At 41.6% G+C, this 27,548-nt stretch overlaps 1 protein-coding gene across 2 annotated transcripts in view; it reads right to left on the minus strand.

The window, feature by feature from the left end:
• LOC311518254 (uncharacterized protein) overlaps positions 1-27,548 on the minus strand; it is a 197,235-nt gene that overhangs the window by 16,862 nt on the left and 152,825 nt on the right. For both annotated transcript variants that reach the window (XM_084623903.1, XM_084623904.1), the window contains exons 18-21: positions 26,792-26,845; positions 16,755-16,808; positions 15,201-15,254; positions 13,765-13,836 (exon numbers count right to left, since the gene is read on the minus strand). In XM_084623903.1, the coding sequence (XP_084480029.1) occupies positions 13,765-13,836; positions 15,201-15,254; positions 16,755-16,808; positions 26,792-26,845 (234 nt within the window). The remainder of the gene's footprint in view (positions 1-13,764; positions 13,837-15,200; positions 15,255-16,754; positions 16,809-26,791; positions 26,846-27,548) is intronic.

Here is a 27,548-nt window from a genome sequence, read left to right on the forward strand (position 1 = left end):
CTGTAGCTCACGAAAGCTCATGCTCAAATAAATTGGTTAGTCTCTAAGGTGCCACAAGTACTCCTTTTAGCGAATACAGACTAACACGGCTGTTACTCTGAAACCTTTCTCCGAGTTATTTTCTTTTCAGATGGACAAGATACTGTTTTACTCGATACTAAATTATAACCTCATGGCTTGTCTATACAAATAGTTAGTTGCTAGCAACCTGGGGGCATAAATCTATCTCACGTTAGCCTGCTGCACACTCAAGGAATGTTTACACAGCATAGCAATGGGGATGTGATTTCTAGAGTGCACTGACATGTGGTCCGTGTAGACCATGCTGACGTGCACAAAAGAGTTCCACAGTGTGCTTTGATGTACTCCTGTTTGGAACAAGAGTAGATCAAAATTAGGGAATATTTAGTGCTCAGTAGCAAGGTTCACATGGATAAGGACTGTGCAGCAGGCTACTGCAAGGTAGATTTGCATCCCTGCTTACCACACACTAATTATTTGCATAGAGGAGCCCTTAGTTAAATTGCAATACATATTCTCATTTATTCCACTCACAGATACAATATTAAAGGAGTATGTCCATTGCAAAGCGCTCCATTTTCTGCCTCTTAGCAGTTTTTGATCCATAACAGTATTTTGCTTTTATACCATGACTAACTTAGCTTCTTTATCAGCTTCTTGCAGAAGATCTTCTTAAAGGCTTTTTGGAAATCTAAAGAAATTTTAAGAGTTGGTTCTCTTTTAGATACTATCTTATTGAGCTGTTCAGAGAATTTTAAGAGATTAGAGTAACATTATTTTCCTTTGCAGAAACTGTGTTGGTAGACTTCTAATTTCCCTCTTACTTATTACCTGCTGTAATTTATGGTTCTTGGTGTCAGCTGGGTCAGATTTCCAAAGTTTGAAGGATTTCTATTTGGCCTCTCAGACCTTGCCATTTAGCCATATTGGTTTACTCCTTATTTTCCTGGTGCCATTTTATAAAGAAATACCTGTCTTCTAAGACTCTATTATTGATTTGTTAAGTAGCATCCATGCCATCTCTGAGGATTTTACTTCCTTCACTTTTAACTTTAGGGCCATTTTGACTAAACTTATCATTGTATTGAAATCACCCTTTCTAAAGTTTAGTGTCACTCATCACTTTTGGTACCCTAGCTGCCCCTTTGATGTCAAACCTAATTATATTGTGGTCACTGTTACTCAGTGGCTCAGCTCCTGTCACATGTTGAGTTAGTGCCTGAGCTGTAGCTCATGAAAGCTTATGCTCAAATAAATTTGTTAAGTCCCTAAGGTGCCACAAGTACTCCTTTTCTTTTTGCAAATACAAACTAACACGGCTGCTACTCTGAAACCTGTCATTATGCAAGGCACTGAATTTAGCCGTAAGGAGTGGAAATCTATCAACTTCATGAAAAAACTCGCACAGATACAGACAGACATCATCTTCCTTTCCAAATGCAAACAGATGGACATCATACCAAAAGGACTCAAGGTAAAAAATCCATTACCATCTACAGACTATGCTGACAGCTTGTGCCACACACTCTCAAAGGAATGTGTCTGATGAAGTGAGTTGCAGCTCACGAAAGCATATGCTCAAATAAATTTGTTAGTCTCTAAGGTGCCACAAGTACTCCTTTTCTTTTTGCCTGTGTTAGGTAAGATTAAGTCATCTCTCTTCCTGTGTGCTCTAGAATCATAGAATATCAGGGTTGGAAGGGACCTCAGGAGGTCATCTAGTCCAACTCCCTGCTCAAAGCAGGACCAACCCCAACTAAATCATCCCAGCCAGGGCTTTGTCAAGCCTGACCTTGAAAACCTCTAAGGAAAGAGATTCTACCACCTCCCTAAGTAACCCATTCCAGTGCTTCACCACCCTCCTAGTGAAAAAGCTTTCCTAACATCCAACCTAAACCTCCCCCACTGCAACTTGAGACCATTACTCCTCATTCTGTCATCTGCTACCACTGAGAACAGTCTAGATCCATCCTCTTTGGAACCTCCCTTCAGGTAGTTGAAAGCGCCTATCAAATCCCCCCTCATGCTTCTCTTCCGCAGACTAAACAATCCCACTTCCCTCAGCCTCTCTTCATAAGTCATGTGTTCTAGCCCCCTAATAATTTTTGTTGCCCTCCCCTGGACTCTCCAATTTTTCCACATCCTTCTTGTAGTATGGGGCCCAAAACTGGACACAGTACTCCAGATGAGGCCTCACCAATGTCGAATAGAGGGGAACGATCACATCCCTCGATCTTCTGGCAATACCCCTACTTATACAGCCCAAAATGCTGTTAGTCTTCTTGGCAACAAGGGCACACTGTTTACTCATATCCAGCTTCTCGTCCACTGTAACCCCGAGGTCCTTTCTTGCTGTCCCAAGAAGCAATCACTAACTGTCAAGAATGTTTTTCTCTAAACTCTGTCCTGTTATGTTGTTAGACTAGTCTGTGGGTATGTCTACACTTCAAGCTGCAGGCTTAATTTCCAGATCAAAGAGACATACCCATGCTAGCTCTGATCGAACTAGCCTACTAATAACAGCATCTATCTGTGAGTGATGGGAGGACCTAGCCCCCTACAGTTCATGCCTATGGTCTCAGACAGGTATATATTTGGGGTGGTTAGCCCCTCCCACTGCTCATGCCATTGCAGCTACACTCTATTTTTAGTACGCTGGCTCAATCAGAACTAGCATAAGGACATCTCTTCCAGCTGGGAATCACACCCCCGGCTCGAAGTGTACACATACAGAGTATCTGAAGTCCGATATTATTAGAATTTTGTTACATTATTCTGCCTCTTTAATCTCTCTCAACACCATGCACACAATTTTTTTCTTGATCAGGAGGCTGGTATTAAAACACCAACAATGTGTTTATATTCATACAGTTTGGAATTTGTATCCATATAGGTTCAACTTTGTGATCCCCTCCACTCAGAATTTTCCATAGAATCCTTTACTTACACCACTACTTCTCTAGCTCTTTAGCCTACTCTGTCTTTCCTGCATAGCTTGTAACTAGGCATTACCATCTCCCCTTGTTTTTTGCAAAAAGAAAAGGCGTACTTGTGCCACCTTAGAGACTAACAAATTTATTTGAGCATAAGCTTTCCTGAGCTACAGCTCACTTCATCGGATGCAGTAGAAAATAGTGGTGAAATTTTATATACACAGAGAACATGAAACAATGGGTGTTACCATACACACTGTAACGAGAGCGATCAGGTAAGGTGAGCTATTACCAGTGGGGGGTGGGGGGAACCTTTTGTAGTGATAATCAAGGTGGGCCATTTCCAGCAGTTGACAAGAACATCTGTCGAACAGTAGGGGGGAGGGGGAGAGAATAGTTTTACTTTGTGTAATGACCCATCCACTCCCAGTATTTCAGGGAATGTTCTTGGCTTCTACGGGCAGAACCTTAATGATTCTTGTGCAAATCAGAACATTGGAAAAGCTGGATTTAAAGGAAAATCAGGGCCCCCAGACACACAGCTGCTACAAGCAGAGGAATTTCTCTGCAAGCCCCTGCACCTGCCTACAGATATCAGTGGCAGCAGCTTAACTTCCTATATGTAGCCTGACTCTAACCGAAATAAGAGAGCCTTACAGGGAGGATTTGTAGCTTGGAGGCAGGGTCCTGAGGAGAAAGGAGAGCAGAATGTGGGGAGTAAATGGAGACCTGGACAGAGAGGCAGCAAGAATGGTGGGTGGGTGGGAAGGAGCAGGGTGATGGAGAGATGGGGTAGTGGTGGGGGGCAAACCAGGAACCCAGAGAGGGCTGGAAGTGAGTGGCAGTAGTGGTGGCAGCAGGGACGCTGAGACAAGTGGGCAGGGGGGAAATGGATGTGGCAGAAAGGAGTAAAGAAGGGACATGCAATGTAATAGAGTGGGGTGTAGGGGGAAGTGGTGGTGATGATGGAAGCAGGGAACACAGAGACTCTGCCATGGGGGAGAGGGGAGCACACAGAGACCCTGCAATGGGAGAAAGAATGGGGATAATGGTGTGGGGGAGGCATAAATGGGGAATACAGGGCCCTTGGCAGGATGGAGGGGTGAGGGGAGGTTCAGGGAGTCCCTGAAATAGACGGGAAGGGGAGGTGGCACACAGGCAGCTTATAAGGGTGGGGAATTGGAGGAATGCAAAGAGCCCCTGATATGAACAATGTCCTCAGCCTACGCAAGTTATGAAGTGTGCATTTTTATTCTCAACGAGGGGAGTGTTTTTACTGAACTCCTTAATCCGACTCGCTGTTGATTTTACAGAATTTCCCACTGTGTTCTTATCCTGTCCTTGCAATTTGATTTAGTTACAGAGAAATTTGTTACAGCCAAACTCGGGGTAATGACCACAGAAGCATAGTTAGAGTTGTAAAGTGGCACAGACATGTTAGCAGTCATACAGGTTTAGCAGGTATAATAGACAAGCAGAGTGTAAATACAGAAAAATTAAGAGTAATGAATTAGTTAGCAGAAAATGGAAAAGCATATCTTGAAGGGCATTTGAATACTAGGAAAACACATTTCAGCAGATAAATTTCTTTTCAATCAATTTTTGTGGCAAAAAAAAAAATCGAGCTATGTGAAAACATCAAAATTTTGTTAACAAGACACTTGCTGCCAAAAGGTATGTGCAAGTTTTTAAATTTCACTTAGTTTGAATTAAACCAGGTGGGTGCTGATAGTCATAGTCAACTACATCCCAAGCAAAGGAGACCATCTGTTAGACAAATGATACAGGACTCTGAAGACCTCTGAAGGAAGACTGTAGATCAGGGAAAGTGTGATGAATGCACACCTATCAAGGACAATATATTTTTCTAAAATTTGCTTTAGGCTAGAGATAGGGGGTTTTTCAAGAGAAACACACTAATATGTAGAAGGTAATAGCAACAAGATAAAATAACATCTAAATTCAATGTTTGACAAGTTTCTCTTTCTCTATCATGTTTTCTTTTCCATTTCTCTTCTCTCTCAGTTCCCCCACCGTTCTATTTCTCTATTTTCCTCTAAACTTTTTCCTACGATGCATCTCCATATCTCCTTTATTTTCACTGGAAGATAGCTTTCTCCCTTTCATCCTTACAGGCCAAAGCTGCATTCTGTCTTCCTCTTTTGCAGTTTTTTCCTTTCCCCTTCCTCTTCATTCTTGGTTGACCTTCTTTCTCCTCATTTGCTGTTGCTTCACCCAAGTTCTCTTTTGACTTCCCTTCATATCTTAATTCTTTTTTCCTGCTTCCCCCACTTGGTGTTCTCTCTCCCAAAGCCCAGTCCCCCTTCCAGTATTGCTTCCAGACGTTTATTCCTGACATCCAGTGTCAAGCAGGAGTTTCAGTCGCCGCATGTTTTATACAACCATATATATGATGTATTTCAGTTTTATGAAGACTCCTTTTAAAGTAGGTAACAAAGCGCATCAAATGAATGATGCACCTAAAATCCACTGGGTTTATAAATGCATTAGTAAATGATTCTGCAATGCAGCACATATCACTAATGCCAAGATACAGACTATAGACTGCTCATTTTGGAACAAAGGCAATAAAACAATAAATAGTGATATAAACTAACACTGAGGATAAAAAAAACCAAATCACTGGTTGATTTTTCAAGTTTTGGAGCATTAATGAAGAGCAAAGAATCCACAGTTCAAAACACTGGGAGCTGTAAAACTCATTTAATCATCTTATGATAGTCATGTGTCATGGTTAGTGGGGAATCCCCTTTAATATAACTCTGTAGGCTAGCACTTCTCACGTCTTTGGCACAGACTAACTGGAAAAAGGCCAGATGGATAATGTATACACTAGCGCCTACCATATTTTCTAGGGTTATACACCACCTGTACATCCTTGACTCTCACTGTAAAGTGTCCTCTTCCATAAGACATACATACACACACACACATATACATATATATCTTGGAAAGCAAGGGAGTGATCTAATTTCCAGGAAATCCACAGTATTATATGAAAGAAAAAACTATGTGCACATCTCCTCTCCTTAAGATTGTACATTTAAATCCACAAAAATCAAGAAATCAAGGTCTTCTCTACATACAAGTTTAACTATACTAGTATAAGCCCGCTATTGCGGATGCAGTTCTACTAATAAAAGGTGCTTACACTGATATAGCTTGTTCCTGGGAAAGAGGAATAAGCCATACTGATATAAGTTACCTTTGTATCGGTAAAACTGCACACTAGGGTAATACCAATTCAACTGGTTTGGTCGATAATCAGATTCTCAACTGAAATGACTAAAAAACCTGTGTGGACAAGGCCAAGAAGTCAAAATTCTCAGAGTTATACTGAATCACCTGCACTGCACAGATTTCTGATTGCCATTTACACTTAAACATAATTAAATACACATAACAGGCCAGATCAAAGTAATCAGAACTACTTCAATGTGACTGTTCTGACACATGTTGACATCCAGCCTAATACATCCATTTCTAATAGTGACAGCTGCAATATTTTCATGCCTGGGATTTTTTCCTATGTGTGTTGCTAAGGCAGTTTTCGGACATTTTGCTATATGTGTTTCCTGAGACATTTACAACTTCCTGCATGCAAAGTGACCTAATAGCTTATGAAAAGTCCTTTCCCTGTTCCCTGGTTAAGCTATGCAGAGGGAATGGGCAGTTCTCAGCAGGACATCATCTAAGGAGCAGGACTTCATTAAGCACTGCTAAAAATCTTAGATGCCCATACAGCATGCGCAGAAATGATTTTTGAATCACTTATAACTCTGGAGTTTTAAAGTTCCATTCCATATCCAGAATCATAGCTGATATTTCTTCAGGGAGGCCAAATTACTTGCCACAGAGGTTTTGTGAGTTATTGCCGAGGGATGTGTGACATTTTGGGGATCACTCAGACCAATAAAGGTTCTGTCACTGCCTGCCTTGTAACTTTGAGTATCTTAATGTTTTGTTGCTATGATTCAGTGCTCTGACACCAAAAGCCAGCCAACAAGCATAAGGTCCCACACTAACTTCCACAGCCTAGTTACTTCTTGTAGGGTGACCGCAATGATCCCTTCGGGTCCAGAGTACCCCCAAATCCATCTCCACAACTTCTTAACTACCAGATACTCAGACTTTTCCTCTGGTTCATCACCCCCAAAGACATGATACCTTGGCACATGCACTCTACACTGTTTACACAACAGAGATCTGCTTGTGATAAAAATAAAGAAAAGTTTATATAATAGAAAAATCACACATTCAAAGATGAAATAGTAAGGAAAAGCAAATACATACAAGTTACACAGAAAATAAACAAAAAGATGTGATCTCAGGTTTTACACTTCTATGTTAGTTAAATTCCCTTTTCTAATACAAGTTACCTATTGCCTCTGAACAGTTTCCCAGTGTGCCCTCTGTCCTAGAGGAGATCCAGTACTTCACAGACAGCACCCTACTTAGATGCCGGCCCTCAGTTTTTGACTACCAAATCTCAATCCCAAGCCTGTTTTTAAAAGTTTTTTCCTCTCCTTTGTTTTCCCATCTTTCTCTGGCATGATGATGCATGGATGTTCAGAGCAGGGGAAAATCCCTCCTTTCCACAACTGGGGTTTTCTTTCTAGTTTCAATGTCTTTCCAAAAAGAAAAGGAGTACTTGTGGCACCTTAGAGACTAACCAATTTATTTGAGCATAAGCTTTCATGAGTTACAGCTCCCTTTGTATACAACTAGTTGATACAATTGCTTATTCTCTGGGGTTCAGAACTCCTGTTGTGGGTGTCTGGACTCTGATTGTCTCAGGGGGAGAAAGGTCAATATTTTAAAGCTAACAATGTTAGAAGGCTTTTTCCCCTGCAGCTTCCAGGAAAACTGAAGGAACTCACCTCTTGACTGAGACCAAAAATGAAAAGTTTCAGACTCAAATGAGAATTTTCTGAGAAAGCTATCAGCATGTAAGAGTAGGAGACTATAATGAAAGCATATATGCAAACTTAACTATATCTTTCACTAATTCAAAACCTGTGTGCTTACATTTCCAAAAGTGCTGTGATTTTGGGTGCAAGCTGAGCCCTGATCTAAACTACAAAGTTAGGTCGATGTTAAGCTGCCTTGTGTCGACCTAGTTGTACATGTGTCTACCCTTAAATTTGTCTCCCACCAATGAAAGCTCTCTGTTATGTCGACATACCTCCCTGAGCAGCGTTGAACCATGGTCGATATGCTGATGTCGACACAGCATGAGTGTAGACACTGAGTTACCTATGTTGACCCTAACAGTCCTCCAGCAGCTGTCCCACAATGCACAACACTGACCGCTCTGATCACAATTGTTAATGCCACTACCCAGGGATTACAGAATCCCCTGCCACTACATATGCAAATTAAAAAATGCAAATTTTTGAAATGCCTTTTCCTGATTGTCCATCCTGATGAACACATCTCTAATAGCTTTCCACTGTTATGTGCAACTACCCAGCTGACCATGCCAGCTATGCACTCCAGACTCACTCCAGCCTAGACTAGACAGAAGATGCTAGATCTCCTGGGCCTGTGGGAAGAAGAGACTGTGCAAGCACAACCACGAACCAACTGTCGGAACGTGGACATCTCTGAGCAGATTTGCACAGGGGATGCAGAAGAAGGGACATGACAAGAATCTGCGACGTGAAAGTGAAGGAACTTTGTCCGGCAATCCAGAAAGACAGGGAGGCCAACAATCGATCCAGTGCCAAGTCGCAGACCCACTGCTTTTACGAACAACTGCATGCCATACTAGGGTCAGACCTCACTATTACCCGCACACCACTGTGGAGACCTCTGAGGAGCCCAACTCACAGGCCCTGGTGTGAACAGCAAGGATGAGGAGGAGGAAGAGGATATGGGATATATGACAGCATGTGGTGGAGATCCAGCTACACCACAAGCCAAGACTACTGAAGTCCAGTCAGTTGAACATAAGTGAGTCTGATGCAGGGAAAGGTGTCTCGGGTGAGCGTGTAAATTTATTTCCCATTACAGTGATGCTTCCCCCAACTTAGCAGGACACTGCTATCAACTTTTCATTAATTTATTCATACTAGGAGAGGAAGCTGTACAACAAAAAGAGGTAGAGTTATCTGCTTATCATTCACCTCTAGTGTTAGGAATCCATGAGCCACCATCTGTTTATGTACACAGGGATGTCCCTTAAATCTTCCTGAGAGATCTTGATGAAACTTCCAGGGAGGCACTCTGCAGTCCTCTCCCATAGGTATCTAGGGATGGCCGTCTTACTTCTTCCTCCACAGTAAGCCACTTTCCAACACTGGTCATCGATAACTTTGGCAGGCACCATTGCAGTAAACCACCTAGCAGTATACAGGCCCAGGTGGCTTCGGAACAGAAGCTGTGCTCTCTGTGACTTAGTTACCCTCAGGAGTGAGATATCAGCTAAAATCACCACTGCCTGGGGAAAATAGTGCCAATATTCAGTGTCATTATGCTATACTCTATAGCTTTATGCAACCAAGCAATTCCCCTCTCATTTCCCTCACCTCTGGTGGATCATACTACCAGGGCTGCTGCTGTGAGTAGCGCCATGCACAATCACTGTGAAGCAGAACTGACAATAAACAAAGTTCCTGTCTGGGGATTGCTAAACTGACATATGTGCCTACATGCAGCTTGAATGTAGGTGCCTATCTGTGAGAAAGGGGCAGGGTTTAACACATGCCTGTGTCAGCCTTTCAAATTGCCTAGCTTAAGTAGGGAACAGCAGTGCTGGCTTTTGTGGATGGCATTCTTAGTCCGGGAGGCTTGTCCTGAGTAGGGCAAACTCCTTCTTGGGGACAGGTGATGACGGAGGTCTCTGGTGTCCGATTGGTCCCAGGATCAGTACCAGGCCCTTGGAGATGGTCGGGGCTGGTCCCGGAGTTCTTGCTGGGTGGCGTGTGCCTCAGAGGGTCTGTGCCAGTCTACCAGCGAGGTATGCCTCGAGTTCCTTGATCGGTGTCCCCGGTGCAGGGATTGAAGAGGGCTTCACTGAGCCTGCCTCTCCAGTCCTGAGGCGTGACGGCTTCAGGCGGGCGAACGCTGGTGGGACATCCCTCTTGATGGGAATCGGTACTTCTGAGGCAGGAACACACGCATAGGTCCCAACGCAGGTCTTCCCCGAGTCTGGGGTGCTGTGGCAGCCAGCATGGGTGGCACTGGGAGCTATCTGGGGTCACAGATGAAGCATGGGATGTGCTGCACCACTCGACTTGAGCTGGGGCCCAACTTCCCAATGCATGTGTTGAGCTGCCTGGCACAGGTCGTGGCTCACTCCGAGCCCTTTCCTTCCTTTACGGGAGGAAGGAGATCTTCCCTGGAGCCACAGGGAAGACCGGTGCCAGCTCGTGGACGGCACCAGCCGAGCACTGCACATGGAGGCCACGGAGCTTGGTGCAGAGTCGGACCGCTGCCCTGGTGCTAGAGTGAGTGCCAACTCCATTAGGAGTGCTTTCAGATGGATATCGTGCTCCTTCTTTGTCCTAGTTTTAAAGGACTTGCAGATACAGCACTTGTCACTTATGTGCTCTTTGCCTACACACCTCAGGCAGTTGGTATGTGGGACTAATGAAAAGTTGAGTACTACTACTAAAGGTAACTAAGAAACTACTAACTATATACAACTGTATTTCAGGTTTTCAAAGTCCACAAAAACAGTAAACGAAACAACACTAGCCAAAGCAGCAGATGTTCCAGCACCATCACTGGCGGCAAGAAGGAACTGAGGGAGGGGGGTGCCGGTGGCACCCCGTATATCATGCCATGCAGGTGCCACTCCAGGGGGTGCCAGAGCTGGTCCTCTACGGATACTGCTGAGAGGAAATACTTCTGGCACCAACGCATGTGGCGATCACACACACGTAATATGGAATGGACATGAGCAAGCACTTGAAGAAGAAGGGGTGGAATGGGGGAGGGGATCCAGGCTTGGAACTCCAGCCAGTGCAGAAAGCTTCGCTGTGGTCCCGGCCAGGGCCAAGCTCACAGCCCCGGCCCGAGGCCATGGCAGGGCTGAGAGCAGCGAGTGGGGGCAGGGCCTTGGCTGCAAGAGGCGTGACACAGGGCTAGTCTCCCCAAACGGAAGCTTCACCGGCCGCCCAAGCCAGGCAGAGTAACTTGCTGCAGTGCTTAGAACTGGGAGGCATATCTGATTCCCAGACTTGAACCCAGCCCAGTAGACCCTACTTGAGATCAGTGCTTGTCATAAATATAAAGGGAAGGGTAAACTCCTTTAAATCCCTCCTGGCCAGAGGAAAATCCCTTTTACCTGTAAAGGGTTAAGAAGCTAAGATAACCTCGCTGGCACCTGACCAAAATGACCAGTGAGGAGAAAAGATACTTTCAAAGCTGGGGTGGGGGGAGAAACAAAGGTTCTCTCTGTCTGTGTGATGCTTTTGCTGGGACCAGAGCAGGAATGCAGGTCAGAACTCCTGTAAAAAGTCAGTAAGCAATCTAGTTAGATATGCGTTAGATTCGGTTTTGTTTAAATGGCTGATAAAATAAGTTGTGTTGGATGGAATGTATATTCCTGTTTTTGTATCTTTTTGTAACTTAAGGTTTTGCCTAGAGAGATTCTCTATGTGTTGAATCTGATTACCCTGTGAGATATTTACCATCCTGATTTTACAGAGGTGATTCTTTTACTTTTTCTTAAATTAAAATTCTTTTAAGAACTTGATTGCTTTTCATTGTTCTTAAGGTCCAAGGGTTTGGGTCTGTGTTCACCTATGCAAATTGGTGAGGATTTTTATCAAGCCTTCCCCAGGAAAGGGGATGTAGGGCTTGGGGGGATTTTGAGTTGGGGAGACTTTTCCAAGTGGGCACTTCCCCTGTTCTTTGTGTAACACTTTGGTGGCGGCAGCGTTTAACCTAAGCTGGTAAGAATAAGCTTAGGGGGTCTTTCATGCAGGTCCCCACATCTGTACCCTAGAGTTCAGAGTGGGAAGGAACCTTGACAGTGCTCTTGCTGTGTTTTGCACCATTACTGCAGAATTCTGCAATGGGAAATGCCAGGTATTAATTATTGCTATTATTTGGGTGTCACTGTTCCCACTTGCACTTCCTATCACACAGCCCTGCACCTTATCTGATGGACAATTGTCTTCCTGTTTTGACACTGAGACACTGTTCATTTGCTTTGGAACATGGCTTTATCATTTCACCGAAAAAACAAAAAACAGTCCGAAGCAATTTTTTTTTGTTTTCCTTCCCCCCCAGATCTCATCCTCCTCTTGAGTTGCAAGTAAAACACCACTGGCTTAGACATGGGGAAGGGGGGAAAGAGAGGGAGCTTTATAATATATACTTCAGACAATACAATGAGGAAAAAAAGAGAGGCTGTTAAAGAGGAAGATACCTATTTTAGCTGAGACATGTCTTAAAAGGGCTGTGTGTGTGGTGGGAGCTGGACTAGCCATAGCCTGCTGCAGAGAAACACATTTCATTTCAATTCCCCAGGATGAAAAGGTGATGCTGGCTAATTTGAACCTAATCATTAAGACCCCATTTCAAAACTCAGTCAATTAAGCTCTGTTCTCTCCACCAGCCTGTGGGCCTTGGTTTGTTGTTAATCAGGACACAGAAAAGTTACTTTCACCACAAAGCTTGCAGTTTCTTTGCTGGAAGCAAAACACTGATCTGATTTTGCCCGATGGAAGAGGTTTTTATGCCTGCTGGACATGAGTTCGGGAATGCCTGCCAGAAGAGAGCAGTTAGCTCCTAAGGGCTAGGGTGGGACAGTCAGATTACTAACAGAGTACGAGGGGCCCAGCTGGGGTCCAGATACAGTGATGGATCCCATTCACTCCTTGGACATGTGTTAGCAGGCAGCGATTCTCTGTCTGGGAGCCACACATGGGCATAGATTTTGGGGGGTGAGGGAGGGAAAAGGATTAAGTTCTAAAGAGGCATATTTGAAATCTTTATGAAATAGACACTACATCACTGGTCCCAAATGCTGCAGTGACTCACTCCATTGTAAACCCTAGCCTTAGAGATCTTTATTGCAGAGCACTGCAACATTGCTTTCTGTAAGGGTTCCTAACTGGTGATCTCTGATTTATGGGGGAAGCTTCCCTTTTTTTCCAATGTACACATTCTGGAGAGATGAACTACTCTAGTTTACACTCTTATAATGCCTTTCACTTCACCAGTGAATTATACCTCCTACCATCCCTCTGTAAGTATCACTATCACGCTTTTGTATAAGGGAAAACTGGTGCACCAGAACAAATGATTTGCCCAAGATCATAAAGGAGGCAAGTGGCAGAGATGCAGGGCTGTAACCAGGTTGGGGCAAGAGGGTACAAAGCCATGAGGGGGTGGAGAAATGGGGCAGAAAATGACCGGAAAAATGGTAGGGGCGACAAATATGCTTGTTTGCCCCAGACAGTAAAATCCCTAGTTATGGCTCTCGCTGCATCCACATAGAGTGCTTAAGCCCCCCCTCCCGCTCCCGCCCCCGCCCCCCCTCCCCTTAATGGCTGATTAGATGTGGTTGCTCCTACAATCCTTATGGACTCCTTTATGAAATATATATATATAATAAAACTCTTTATATGAGATAATTTCATATCAAGCACTTATAACAATCATACATTGTACACATTTTACCACCTGTGCCATCACAGCTTTATTGATAATACTGGAAGTTAACACTGACCCACATATTCTCCAAATGTATTGCCTAAAAAACCCATTTACCCTTTATGGAAAAAGCATAATGAAAGTTGTAATGGATACTAAAGCCATAGAAACTACTTACCTTTACACCATGTGTCCCAGGCATGCCTGGGAACCCTGGTTCACCTGGAGCACCTGGTCCTCCTTGTTCTCCCTGAGTAATACAATAGCTCCATAAGTATCATTGATGTGCTGTGTGTAAAAACACAGATTGTATGTTTTTTCAAGATATCTTCAGGTTTGGCTAGGATACTCTGAGATTCTATATTATGATGGTGATTGAGCTGAAACCTCTATTGTTTTTTGTATGCTGAAAACACCTATACTGCCTAAAAGCCACAGCAATGCTCTTACTCTTGATTTCTCAACTCATTCATCCAACATGCAAAAGACTTACCCTGACTTTTACTTAGGTGGGATTTTTTTCTTTGTAATATTACACAAATGACATTGTTCCTAGTAATGGCAATGCCAAGCAATTTAGTTTTCAGCAACTTCACTTTAAAAATTAGAGTAAATGCATCTTATCACATGCATTTGACTATATTCATTATGTACCATTCCAGAATATTGGGCCTGATTTTCATCTTACTTACACTGGTTTAACACTGCCATAACTTCATTGACTTCTCTGAACTTACTTCAGATTTATACCAGTGTGACTGATGGCCAGGTTCTATGTTTACTTCTGAAACTTATAGCTACGTAAAAGAGTTTACCCAAAATGTACCTCAGAAACGATTGCACTTTTGACTCTCCCCGTTTTACTGTGAATCTTCAATAATCTGCACAAGTTCCATTTGATTTCTTCCTAGATAGGGTGCTTGTGGGCTCAACATTCAGCTGAAGATAAGAGTCTAAGACACTAATTTTTTGACAAGCCACAGTTTCTCCCCTTTGATCCTTCCCTTCCCTTCACTCTTCTTGACAAGGCACTTTACTGACCCTCCCAAAGGACTGTATTACACAAAGATCACAAAGTTATCCTTAGACCAAGAGATAAATTAGGCCACTCTGGAGTTCTGCTTTCCAGTCAGATCAGGTATTTTGGATCTTCCCTCGGACATCATAATTTGGTACCATTAGGTCACTGATTAGTATCTGCATTGTTATTTGCTAACTTTTTGGATTCTTCAGCTAAAAATATGAGCAAGCACCAGCAAATACTGATAATGTATTATCTACATCTTTGGTACACACAAGTAGCAAGAAACAATTTACACTACATATATGCCTGTATGTAAAGTTCCATAGTACAGATCAGAACAAACTATCTGTGCAGATGCAATGTAACAACAGGCCAGACAGTAAGATGCTGTAAAATGGCATAGATTCGCTGATTTCACTCCAGGATCTGGTCCAATAAATCACCCATTAAATCCAATCTGGAGTAAATTTGTTAATTATTGTTTCCATTTTGAAACAAAACTACCTTATAACCAACAAGAAAATCATGGAACATTGTAATCATAATGTCCTTGACTGGAATATTTCCAGATGAAGGTAAACCATATTTACCTTGACTCCTGATGATCCTGGTTTCCCTTGTATTCCAGGTTCACCCTTATAGCCCTATTAATAAAACAACGCAACTGTGTGGTTGAGAATATCAAATATAAAGAGATCCTGTTTGAAAACTTTCTATCACAAAAGGGCACGTACATGTGTGACAGTGACAATCCAGCCCTCCAAAGCTTGGGGGATTCTAAATGATCAGTACTCCTACTTTAAACATGCACTTGTAACCCCTCCTGCCCGCTGGCCCACCTTAAAACCCCCAATTCATTTAATGTCCTTGAGGTTTAAACCCTCCCACAGTGACAAGTGCACTGAAAACCCCTCCCGGATGCCAAAAGACTTATGACTGCCTCTATCCCCAAGTGGCAATGACTGACCTTCCCTTCCCCAGCAGCAAACCTTCCCTCACCAAATATACGATGATCAAGCCGATATATGCAAATATGTTCCCACACATATTACTTAGCAAAGGGCCTTGCAAATCCCAGGACTTCTCTGAGTCAAAAATATTTTGGTCCTATAGAACAACTCACATTTTCAGCTTCTCAGATCTTAGTTAAAATTAAAGAGGAGTTACTGATTAACCCAATCTTGGCTGTGCATAATATCAATAAAAGTTTTTTCCTGTTGAAGCACTGCAGGATCCAGCTCCATATATAGAGCATAAGAGACTAATGCAACTGTTTTCTCAGAACAGCAACTTCTATCACATTTTAAAATTAAATGTATTTATTTTTGGTTGTGCTCATTCTTGGCCTAACTGTACTCCCATGGAAGTCAATGGGAGCAGAGTCAAGCCAATTTTGAACACTTTTGAAAATCCACCTGCAACATAAGACTTAAAATAACATTTATATACTTCTAAGCATGATTTATACAACCGAAAGCATGTGTATATGGATAGAGACACAAAGACTAGAAGATTTAAGACTCAACTTCTAAAAGTTTTGAGGGCCATATCATATAGTGCTTACTCAGCCAAAACTTCACTCATGTTAAATCTGAAGGTAATCCTAACAGTCAAATCTGGATTTATATAGCAACCATTTTAGTTACATAAGTACATGGGTCAAATTCACTCCTGCTATAACTCTAATGCAATCAGTAAAGTTACATCTGAAATAAATTTGGCTCAATGTTAGATGGAAAGAGCAGCACATCACTTTAACACAATTAAAATATAAATAAACAGAAAACAGGCAGAAAGTCCTGGTTTATACTAAGTATTATTTTGCCACTAGTACTGAGGAACATTTTTCAAGATTCCAAGGCTCAAACAAAGTACCCCAAACTGTTTCTGAAGAAGTTCCAATTCCTCATAACATGTTAGGCAATGGTTGCTACATCTTACCAAGACTTTCTTGTGCTTAGAAATTGGACTATCACATACAAGTTATATATAGGAAATTATAGTTATATTTTCAGTGTTTTTATATTAAAATAAACAAGCACATGACACAGAGTACTATAACTTTGTTATAATGATCCATAGGGCAATGAATACTCTTGGCATCATTTCTCCCATTCAAAGTAAAATAGAGTAAATAATCTTACCTTGGGCCCAGGTGTTCCAGGTCGGCCAGATGATCCCTCAGGACCCATCACTCCCTATTTATTTAAAAAGAAAAAATGACATTTCTAAAATTAGCTAAGGGAGAGACAGCTGGCCCAGTTTTATTGCTTATTACATTTATCATAGAATCGTAAATAAATACAGCTGGAAGGGACCTCAAGAGGTTATCTAATCCATCCCTCTATGCTGAGGCAGAACCAAGTATACCTAGACCATCCTGGGCAAGTGTTTGTTTAACCTGTTCATAAAAATCTCTAATGATGGGGATTTCACAACCTCCCTTGGTAACAATTCCAGTACTAAACTATCCTTATTGATTTATCATTATCCTTTTTAGTTAGGTAGCAGGACAATCTAATATCTCCCTTGCTGCAGATCAAACCCATTACTTCTTGTCCTACTTTCGGTGGACGTGGAAAATAATAGATCGCTGTCTTAACATATCTGAAGACTTATCAGGTCCGCCACCCTCACTCTTATTCTGAAGACTAAACATGTCTATCCTCATAGGTAAGGTTTTATCATTTTTGTTGTTCTCTGGACTCTCTCCAATTTGTTCCCATCTTAAAGTGCAGCAGTCAAAACTGGACACAATACTCTAGGTGAGGCCCCATCAGTATGGAGTAGAGTGTAGCAATTACCTCCCTTAAATAATACACTCTTGTTAATATACTCAGAAATAGGTTAGCCTTTTCAGGAAATGCATCACACTGCTGGCTCATATTCAATTTGAGATACACTATAACCCACAGATCCTCTTCTGCAGAGCTACTGTCTAGCCAGTTATTCCCTATTTTACAGTTCTGCATTTGATTTTTCCTTCTTAAGTGTAGTCCTTATTGAATTTCATCTTGTTGGTTTTAGACCAATTATCTTGTTTTTCAAGGTGCTCTTGAATTCTAATCTTCCACAGTGCTTGCAACTTCTCACAGGTTGGTGTCATCTGCAAATTTTATTAGCATGATCTCCATTCCCTTATACAAGTCATTAATGGAAATATTTAATTGTATCAGACCGCACTAGCTACATCCTCCAAGTTAGTCAGAAAACCATTTATAATTACACGTTGAGTGTGGATTTTCATGTGTGTGCCCATCTTATAGTAACTTCATCTAGCCCACATTTTCCTAATTTGCTTCTGAGAATATCATGTGGGACTGTATCAAAAGCCTTTCTAAAATCAAGATATATATCACATCTACTTCTTCCCCAACAGCCATGAGGCTAGCAACCCTGTTAAATAAGGAAATTAGGTTGGTCTGGTCTGATCTGTTCTTGACAAATCCATGCTGGCTATTCTTTATCAGTCTATTATTCTGTAGGTGCTTACAAGTTGTTTAATAGTTTGTTCCAGTATCTTTCCAGCTATCAAAGTTAGGTAAAAATTCCCTGGCTCCTCTTTGTTCCCCCTTTTAAAGAAAAGTACTATGTTTGCCCTTCTCCCGTCCTCTGGGTCCTCACCAATCCTCCAAGAATTCTTGAAAATAATTGCTGATGGTTCCAAGATTGCTTCAGCTAGGTCCTTACATACCCTAAGATGAACTCACCATATGATTACGACACAATACAGAGATAGAGAATGTTATCTTTTAGAACTCACTAAAGTCCTGATCCAAACACAATACACCTGGGGCCTTCTAGGATGTGGAATAACCTGTTCAGGGGAAAGGTGAGTCTGCCATGGAAGTCTCAATAAAAAAAGAATTCTGATGATAAATTCTAATTTGCTCATGGGAGAACACCTCATCAAATCAGCAGCCTACTTCCTGTGGTCTGATTTTTAGCATTGTCTGAACATTCTATATAAGGCTTAATTGTCCAGTGAGTGGAGGAATCATAGGACTGGAAGGGACCTCAAGAGGTCATCTAGTCCAGTCCCCTGCACAACTGCAGATGATGAGGTGGAAGATTTTGCTCAGCCTGCAGTACAAGTTTTTAAAAACCCAAACAGAACTGGGATTGAAGGGTGTTCCTTCCACTTCCTGATCATGAGAAAACAGGATGTGGCCTTCCCCAATTGCCACTGTAAATGTGCTTCCCTCCTCTCCCATTAACTGGGGGATTTGGGGAGGGAAAAGTTAATCAGTGGGCCATATAACCACTGGCAGACTTCAGGATTGGAGCATTCACTAACAACAACTTCAATCATTTTAAAATACAACACTTTCAGCACACAGGCTCAAGTAGAGCCTATAAAATAATGCCCCTCTCTTTTGCCAGATTCCAGTGACAGAAATGCGTGAATAATGAAATCCACAACTGCATTTGTTCCAAATGAAACCTAAAAACTAATAGTTGCTAAGCCCCTGCCTGGGCTTCTCTTTTTTCTATATAAAGTTATTCCCAAATGTATTTTGGAAAAGATAAATCTTATTTTTAAATCATGTTTTCCAAGAGGGAATTCCCATTTACAGTACTTTTCACGTCAAGTGTTAATATATGTTTTTCTCACAACTTCTTACTTTCATTTTGACTCCAGAACTTCAGGTATCAATAAAAATAATATTATATATATATATACTTGGAAATAAGAGTTAATAAAGGAAAATCTCCTTAATGAGATACTTTTTGTCATCTAAGCATATCAATACACAGAAATCATCAAATAGTTGGAAAATATCTTTTCATACTCATGAAATCTTATTCCTATTCTTATCCAGTCTTTCCAATGCCTCTTTTTGTTACTCTTATTTCCAGGAACATTCAGACAAAAATTTTCTGTTTATAAGAACATTGTGGATGGTCTGTAATTCAAATGACTATCTTCTTCATATATGTGGAAGCAATCGCTTCCATACAATACTGAACATTAGAACCTATTTTTATTCAGAGGATATTGAGCAATGAAACTACCTCTATTCTTTTTCTAAAATTCCATGGGGTTTAAAACTTTCATTTCGTGATTTACTAGAGATAAACAGAGAGCATTTTAGTTTAGTCTGAAGGACAGCAGTTGTCATATGGCACCCCTTCTGCTAGTGCTTCGCTGCAGCATTAGCGTTATGTATGAGCCCAAGATCATATGTAGTATTCCAGTCTACATCCCTGCAATTTAAATATGATAGTGCTACCTTTAAGTCAAACATTGTAATGCATCTTCAGTAAAATGTAAAACTAAGCTGTCACTGTTATCAATTAAAGGCAAATTAGACACCTATGCAGAATGGACTTACATGTGATATTTAAACTAATTTCTGCATAATTTATAGCAACAATACTTCGTGCTTAAAGTGGTCACCATGAGGAATTCAATATTTATCAACAGGTCCCACAGATTTTTAACTGAAATATCACATTTTCCCCATAGTTAGACTAGGAGTTATGGTGTGGTCACTGCACAGTAGTGACTAATCATTACTGACTTGATAGTGGTCTCTAATGTATGTAGCACTTTCAATTTGAGGAGCTTAAGTGCTTTACCAACATTAATAAATTAATCCTCTGATCAGTCCTGTGATATATAATACTTGCCTATATCACAGGGCTATTCAGAGGGTTAATTTGTTAACGTTGCTGAAGCACTTTGAGCTCCTCAGACTGAAAATGGTTCATTTTCTTTCTCATCCACTTCTCAGTCTGGAAATTGTGTATGCAATGTAATGTGGTAGGATTCTTTAAAATATATATCTATATCTATCTATACACTGCTTTAGAGATAGCAAGGTTGAAGTGAGGTTATTCAAGGTCACAGAGAAAGTCTGCAGCCTAGAGAGAAATAAATCCCAGGTGTCCTGATTTCCAGTCTTGTGATTTAAATCAGGAAACCATATTTTACCTATGTCATGCACAAAAATTACAAGAACATGATCTTACATAGAACTGATATTCTGCAAATAAAACAATTTTCTGATGCAACGTGGGGAAAGTTTAACTGAACAAATCCAAAGATTATGGCATATAAAATTAAAAGAGGAGACTATGTCCTAAAACTTTAATGTTACTCCCCTATTTTTCCAGGGCTGACTATATTTATGTGGCAGATAAATTAATAAATTGTTGATGTTGGCAGTGTAATTGGCATAATTGTTACTTAAGAAGAACTTGTTACTGAATAGTTTCCCCAGTGTATTAAGTATAAACTATCAACAGGCTTCCATCTGTTTTTCCCCCTCTGGAACAAACATATTTAGTGTGACTAATACAAGGAAAAGTCCACTCTATTTTTTTGGTTGAATTTCCCTATGTTACTCAAAACATTCAAATCTTCCATGCATCAAGGACTTATTTTTCAATCAGGTGATAGGAGATATGATAAATCAAATTGATTGAACACCTCAGGAAATTATATTCCAGCAGATAACCAGGACCAGATGGCATTCATCTATGTGTTCCAAAGAAAATATGAACAAAGTATGGTAGGTGAGTTACTATAAAAATAAAACTCCTCAATTCTGCAGACCTAGAAGCTGTGACAAGGTGACTACAAAGGAACCCATCCAGAAACTCAAAAATGGAACAAAGTGATGCAAACTCAGAAACCAAGAACACAAACCAAGTAGACTGAGTGTATATACAAACATAAGGGAACCCAGTGTAGCACAGCTCCTTCACATCCCAATAACAATAACAAGTAAATGAGGAATCACACAAATACGTACCTCTATTAAAATGGTTGATAAAGCCTTCCCCCCTTGAACAATTGTTCAATTTTGGTCACCTCATCTCAGAAAGAAAGAGAAGTGGAAATGTTCTATTTCTACTAATGGGCAATAAAAGAATATTAGAGACACAGGTGGGAAGGAGAGTATGCAGGTACTGCCTTGAAGTAGATTATGCTTGTACTAAGAACATAGTAGAAAGGTAAAGTGAAATTCTGCTTTGAATTCCTGAGAACCACTCTGTTCCTACTCAGATAACATTTCTTTCCTCTAAACATCTGACAAGAAATAATTGGATATTCTTTGGGAGATACTCTTCTTCCCACCACAATGCACAAGGGCTGTAAAAGTTCCTTAGATGGCCATAGGTGAATTCCTCCAGTGCAGGTGTTGTGCACACAGGGCCCCTTACAAGCTCTAGTGGTGGGATTGCATGTACTGAATAGGTAGGGCACAAAGGTGGCTTAAATCTCCCTTATCCTTCCTACCTCCTGGCCTGTGAATTTCTGTGCAGAACTTCCGAGAGGCACAGAACAGAATCTCAAATATTCATTTTAACCGATGACATATTTTAATCAAGAAATCCCAAGCACAAAAATGGACAGTTTGCTTGAGGGATTCCGACATGTGGGACCAAAAACTGAAGTTTGGGCTGATTCTACAAATACAAATCTGTAACCATTCAAAAGTTCACTATTGGCTAGGATGGAACCATGGCAGCTGCTTTCACATTAAATTCTTGACTTCTATAGTTCTGATCTAACTTAATCATTGCCTAAGACAAGTAAAGTAAACTCCTGCATAAAAAGCCAATACATTTCAGAATAAAAATAGGCCTAGAAACCCAAGTTATTTTTATTAAAAAATTGAAATGTTTCTATTTTCAGTTAAAAACCATTTAAAAGCAGTATTTATGATGCTCGCATGTATAAGAAGGAAGCATCCACAGATCTGGGAATTTATATTTAGTAAGACCATCTGATCTCAATTGCCAGAGTCTTATAGAAAATAAGTTAAATGAACAAAAGCCATAAAACAAATCAAAGCTTTAATTCAAAGAGAAAGAATTCTCCAAAGTACTCAGGCTTGTTTCCACTAAAAACGAAAGAAGCAACATTTTTATCTCTTGCAGTAAACTCAGATTTCCATTAGTGAAAGCTACCATCTGTTAAAAATTATTTCCATATACTCTGGAAAAAGGAACCATTTGTAGGAGTCACTAATAGGATTAGTGCATGATTTTAAAAATCTCCGATAAATGGGTTACATAGCATTAAATGTAAGGAAATACTATTAGGGTTTACATAAAAAAGATGTAGATATTTCTTGAATAAGAGTCTTGCCTATATGCATTTTATACGGATATAACAGAGGCTAAGAGGTTGAGCCAGTGGTTAGGCAACTAGCCTGGACATGGAAGATAGAGGTTCAAGTTTCTCCTCTGCCACAGAGTTTCTATGTGACCTGGTGCAAGGCTGTTAGGAAACAGGGACAGAGACTATTTATCGATTAGGATAATAATATTTCACTACCTCTCAAGGGTGTTGTGAGAATAAATACATTGGGCAATTTTTTCAGACACACCTACATTACTTAAGAGCCTACATCCCATATTTAGGCATCACCGGCATTCACAAAACTCCTGCTCAATTGCTGCCTAACCTTGTAGTCAAATAAAATCACTAGGTGATAATAAATAATACCTAGCTCTTACATAACACTTTTCATCCATAGCTCATTTTACAAAGGATATCAATACCATTACCCCGTTTCACAGATGGAAACTGAGCCACAGAGCAGGGAAATGACTTGACCAAGGTCACCCAGCAGGCCAATGGCAGAGTCAAAAATAGAAAGCAGGTCTCCTGAAACCTAGTCCAATGCTCTATCAAAGAGGCCACACTGCCTGTCATATAAAATAAAGCTAGGTGCCTGCCTAAGGATCCTATAATGTACTTATAGGGGAAGAGGTAGAGGGTCCTAGGTTGTCTAACATTTTCCATTATAAAAATTCCTAGCACTCTTATCTGCAGCAAGAACCTGACACCGGCTGAGAAATTCTCCCAGGATCAGAGAGATGCAGAACTGGCTGAGCTATGAGCTCCAGAAAATTGTCATTTCGCATTAGTGTCTTGCTCACTACCTATTTAGGTGTGCCACATATAAAGAACCTCCAGTCAGGACAGACAAAATGGATGAACCTCCTTCTGTTGTCACCCATCAAAATACCCTGAGAGATTATATAAATTGGGAACAGAACCCAGATTTCTGAGGTGGCAGATGCAGCGCTCAGCTACTTCATCTCCACGGTCTCTCAGCAAAACACTGACAAACCTAAGTACTCAGTTATAGACTCACAGACTTTAAGGCCAGAAGAGACCATCCTGATAATCTTGTCTGACCTCCTGCACTTTGCAGCCCACAAAACCTCACCCACCCACTCCTGTGATAGACCCATAACCTCTGACTGAGTTACTGAACTCCTCACATCATTATTTAAAGACTTCAGGTTACAAAGAATCCACTAGTCTAGAGGATCTAGTGTAGATCAGAAAGTGATCTATGCCCCATGCTGCAGGGGAAGGCAAAAACCCCTCAGGGTCTCTGCCAATCTGACCTGAGGAAAAATTTCTTCCTGACCCCAAATATGGTGATCCTGAGCATGCAGGCGAGACCAACCAGCCAGACACCTGGGAAAGAATTCACTGTAGTAACTCAGAGCCCTCCCCATCTAGTGTTCCATCTCCAGCCATTGCAGATATTTGCTATTAGCAGTCGCAGATGGACCACATACCACTGTAGGCAATCTCATCATACCATCCCCTCCACAAACTTATCAAGTGACGTTTAAGCTCAGTCTTAAAACAAATTAGGTTTTTTGCACCCACTGCTCCCCTTAGAAGGCTGTTTCAGAACTTCACTCCTCTGATGTTTAGAAATCTTTGTCTAATTTCAAGCCTAGACTTGTTAACGGTCAGTTTATATTCATTTTTTCTTGTGCCAAGACTGGCCCTTGACTGAAATAACTCCTCTCCCTCATGGTGTTTATCCCTCTTACATATTTATAGAAAGTAATCACATCTCCCCTCTGCCTTCACTTTGTTAGGCTAAAGTCAAGCTCCTTGTGTCTCCTCTTGTAAGATATGTTTTCCATTCTTCTGATCATCCTAATGGCCCTTCACGACACCTGTTCCAGTTTGAATTCATCTTTCTTAAACACAGACAACTAGAAGTGCGCACAGTATTCGAGATAAGGTCTCACTAGTGCCTTCTAAAATGATAATATAACACTTTGTATATCTACTGTAAATACCTCATCTGATGCATCCTAGCATTGCATTAGCCTTTTTCACAGCCATATCATATTGGTGGCTAATTGTTGTCTTGTGATTGACCAATACACCAGGTCTTTCTCCTCCTCTATCACTTCCAACTGATACATCCCCAGCTTATACCAAAAATTATTGTTGGTAGTCCCTAAGTGCATGACCATGCACTTTCCACTATTACATTTCATCCCATTTGTCTTACTCCAGTTTTCAAGGTAACCCAGATCTTCTTGTATGATATTCTGGTCCTCCTCCATATTGGCAATACCTCCCAATTTTGTATGTGCTAATTTTATTAGCACACTCCCACTTTGTAAGGAAAGGTCTTTTCCTGTAGCCACATTGTAAGGCCTAAGGCCTTTGTTTGCAGCCACATTAGGAGAGCAGCAGCCATTAGCTAAGAAGCAGAAAGTCTCATCCTCACATGCCATCTAAATTACATTAAAACAATGTAATATCAAGCTGTTAAGAAGGCAATCTTGTCAGGGCCAGCTCTAGGATTTTTGCTGCCCAAAGCAAGAAATATTTTGGCTTTTTTTTCCATGCCCCCCGCGCCGCCCCAACTCCGCCCCTTCCCCAAATCCCCGGCCCTGCCTCCTTCTCTGGGTGTGCTGCATTTCCACCCCCCACATTGCTTTCTGCGGCTCCCGCCCCCCCACCCCGCAATCCCCTGCCCTAGCTCACCTCCACTCTGCCTGCTCCCCTGAACACGCCGCCGCTCCTCTTCTCCCCCCTCCCTCTCAGGCGAGGGCGAGGCAGCGCGTTCAGGGGAGCAGGCGGAGCGGAGGGAAGCGAGGGTGGTGGGGGGGAGCGCAGGAAGTAAGAGGGGCAAGTAACAGGAGTGCAGGAAGTAACGAAAGCTCGCGGCAAGCCTGGGAGGGAGGAGGGAGAAGCCAAGTGGCGGCGGCGCATTCGGCTGGGCCGGCACCAGAACGCTGCCCCTAGCAATGTGCCCCCCCAGCACCTGCTTGTTTTGCTGGTGCCCAGAGCCGGCCCTGGATCCTGTCCTTATAGCACCCACCATCACCAGATAAAGAAACAGATCTTCAGATGGTTAAAGAAAACTTAGATTGATAGCATTCTGCCTGGCAAGAAACTACTTATTAATAGTTGCGGGTTTATCTTTATGATCCCCACTTCCCTATTGTCTGTCTGTATGATCTCTGTCTGGTTCTTTGATTGTTTCGGTCTGTTACATAATTAATTTTGCTAGGTGTACATTCATTAAGGTAGGGGGGTATAATTGGTTAGAGAATTTTGTTACAATATGTTAGGATTGGTTAGTAAAATTTTAGTAAAATAATTAAGGTACAGCTAAGCAGGATTCAAGTTTCACTATATAAACTAGGGTCCAAAGAGAAGTTCTTTGGGAACCAGCTCCAGGACAGAGCCCCAAGATCAGAACTGCCAGACCACAACACTCTGCCAATGACGCTGTACAGAAACTGGAGTCCCCCAGATGACCTGATCCTGAGTGACCATCAAGAAAAGTTCATCCATCTTATTGAGAGTGGTGAGCATTGTATATGTAGCATGTGCATTCTGTTTTATTAATAAATAGAAGTTAAGTAGGGTATTACTGTGTAAGGCTCTCTCACTAGTAAAAGACCCCATAAACGCACAAAAGATTAAGCCCTGACTCCAGTGGGAATGGGTGTTTACCTGGACCCCAGAGGAGTAGAGCCCGGAGCCCACAGAGGGGTAAAGTTAGATGCCTAAATTAACAGGGTTACGCCTGAACCCTAGGAACACGGTAAGGGTGCGTGCCCCTACAGTGTGCAAGTAACAGAGAATTTTGTGCGGGTAACAACTTATGCTGTCTGTAACATGGAGCCAATCATGCTGATGTAACCCATTGTTTCACTGTATTATGCAGCATCTTCTAGTGGCCACTCCACAGCAGAAAACAACTTGCTACCAATTATTCTAGTTCATGCTTTAGCTATAGTGGTAGAGGTCTGTGTTGCAGTGCTGAATGTCCAGCGTCAAACCTTGCTAATGATGGCAGTCAAAGCAGGACATTAGACTTACACATAACAGAATTCGATTTTTCTTTTTAAATAACCTAGAAAATTACATGAAAAAACATACAGCGGCCCCTGGTGATCCTTTTGCTCCTGGTTGCCCTGAAGGTCCAATTTCACCCTATAATTGAAAACATCTCACATAAATATAATATTGGTATAAAAAAGTAATTTGGTTACAAACCCCTAATTCTACAGATTAGTTTCACCAGGATTGATTTCAAAGTGTTAGGAGATCCAATTAATTGTATGTTAGCCTTTTACATCCCATACTGATTGCTCTAATCACAGAATGCAAAAAATAGACCAAAAGATTTGCAATGTGCATAAAAGATTTAGAAGCATGAGTCCCTGTACAGGATCCAAGACAGGGAAGGCCAAAACCAAACTAAGAAAAAATATATCCCCTTTAGGAAGGCCTCCAAACCAAACCTGGCAAGCAGAATTCCTTGTTATTGGTCTAGGAGGCAGATAGGCTTTCTCCCTTACCCTTTGGAGTCAGGTCAGGTCAGGGGAAGCTTAACCCAGTTTATAAGGCTCTTATTTCAGATCAACCAAACCTGGAGTCTGAAAAACATCTCTAAGGCCCAGGTCAGGGTAGTATCTTGGAGACTGAAGGGGCCATGCAATCTGTAACACCCAGCATAACATCCAGTCCTTTCTGTCTCTGAGTGTATGTCTACATGGCAATAAAATACCTGCGGCTGGCCTGTGTCAGCTGACTTGAGATTGTGTGGCTTAGCCAAGAGCAATAAACTTGCAGTGTAGACATTCAGGCTTGGGCTACAGCCTGGGCTCTGGGACCCACCCTAAATTTGCACTGA

The sequence above is a fragment of the Lepidochelys olivacea genome (genome assembly GCF_965140295.1).
Source record: "Lepidochelys olivacea isolate rLepOli2 genome assembly, chromosome: 3".
Classification (NCBI taxonomy): Eukaryota; Metazoa; Chordata; order Testudines; family Cheloniidae; genus Lepidochelys; species Lepidochelys olivacea.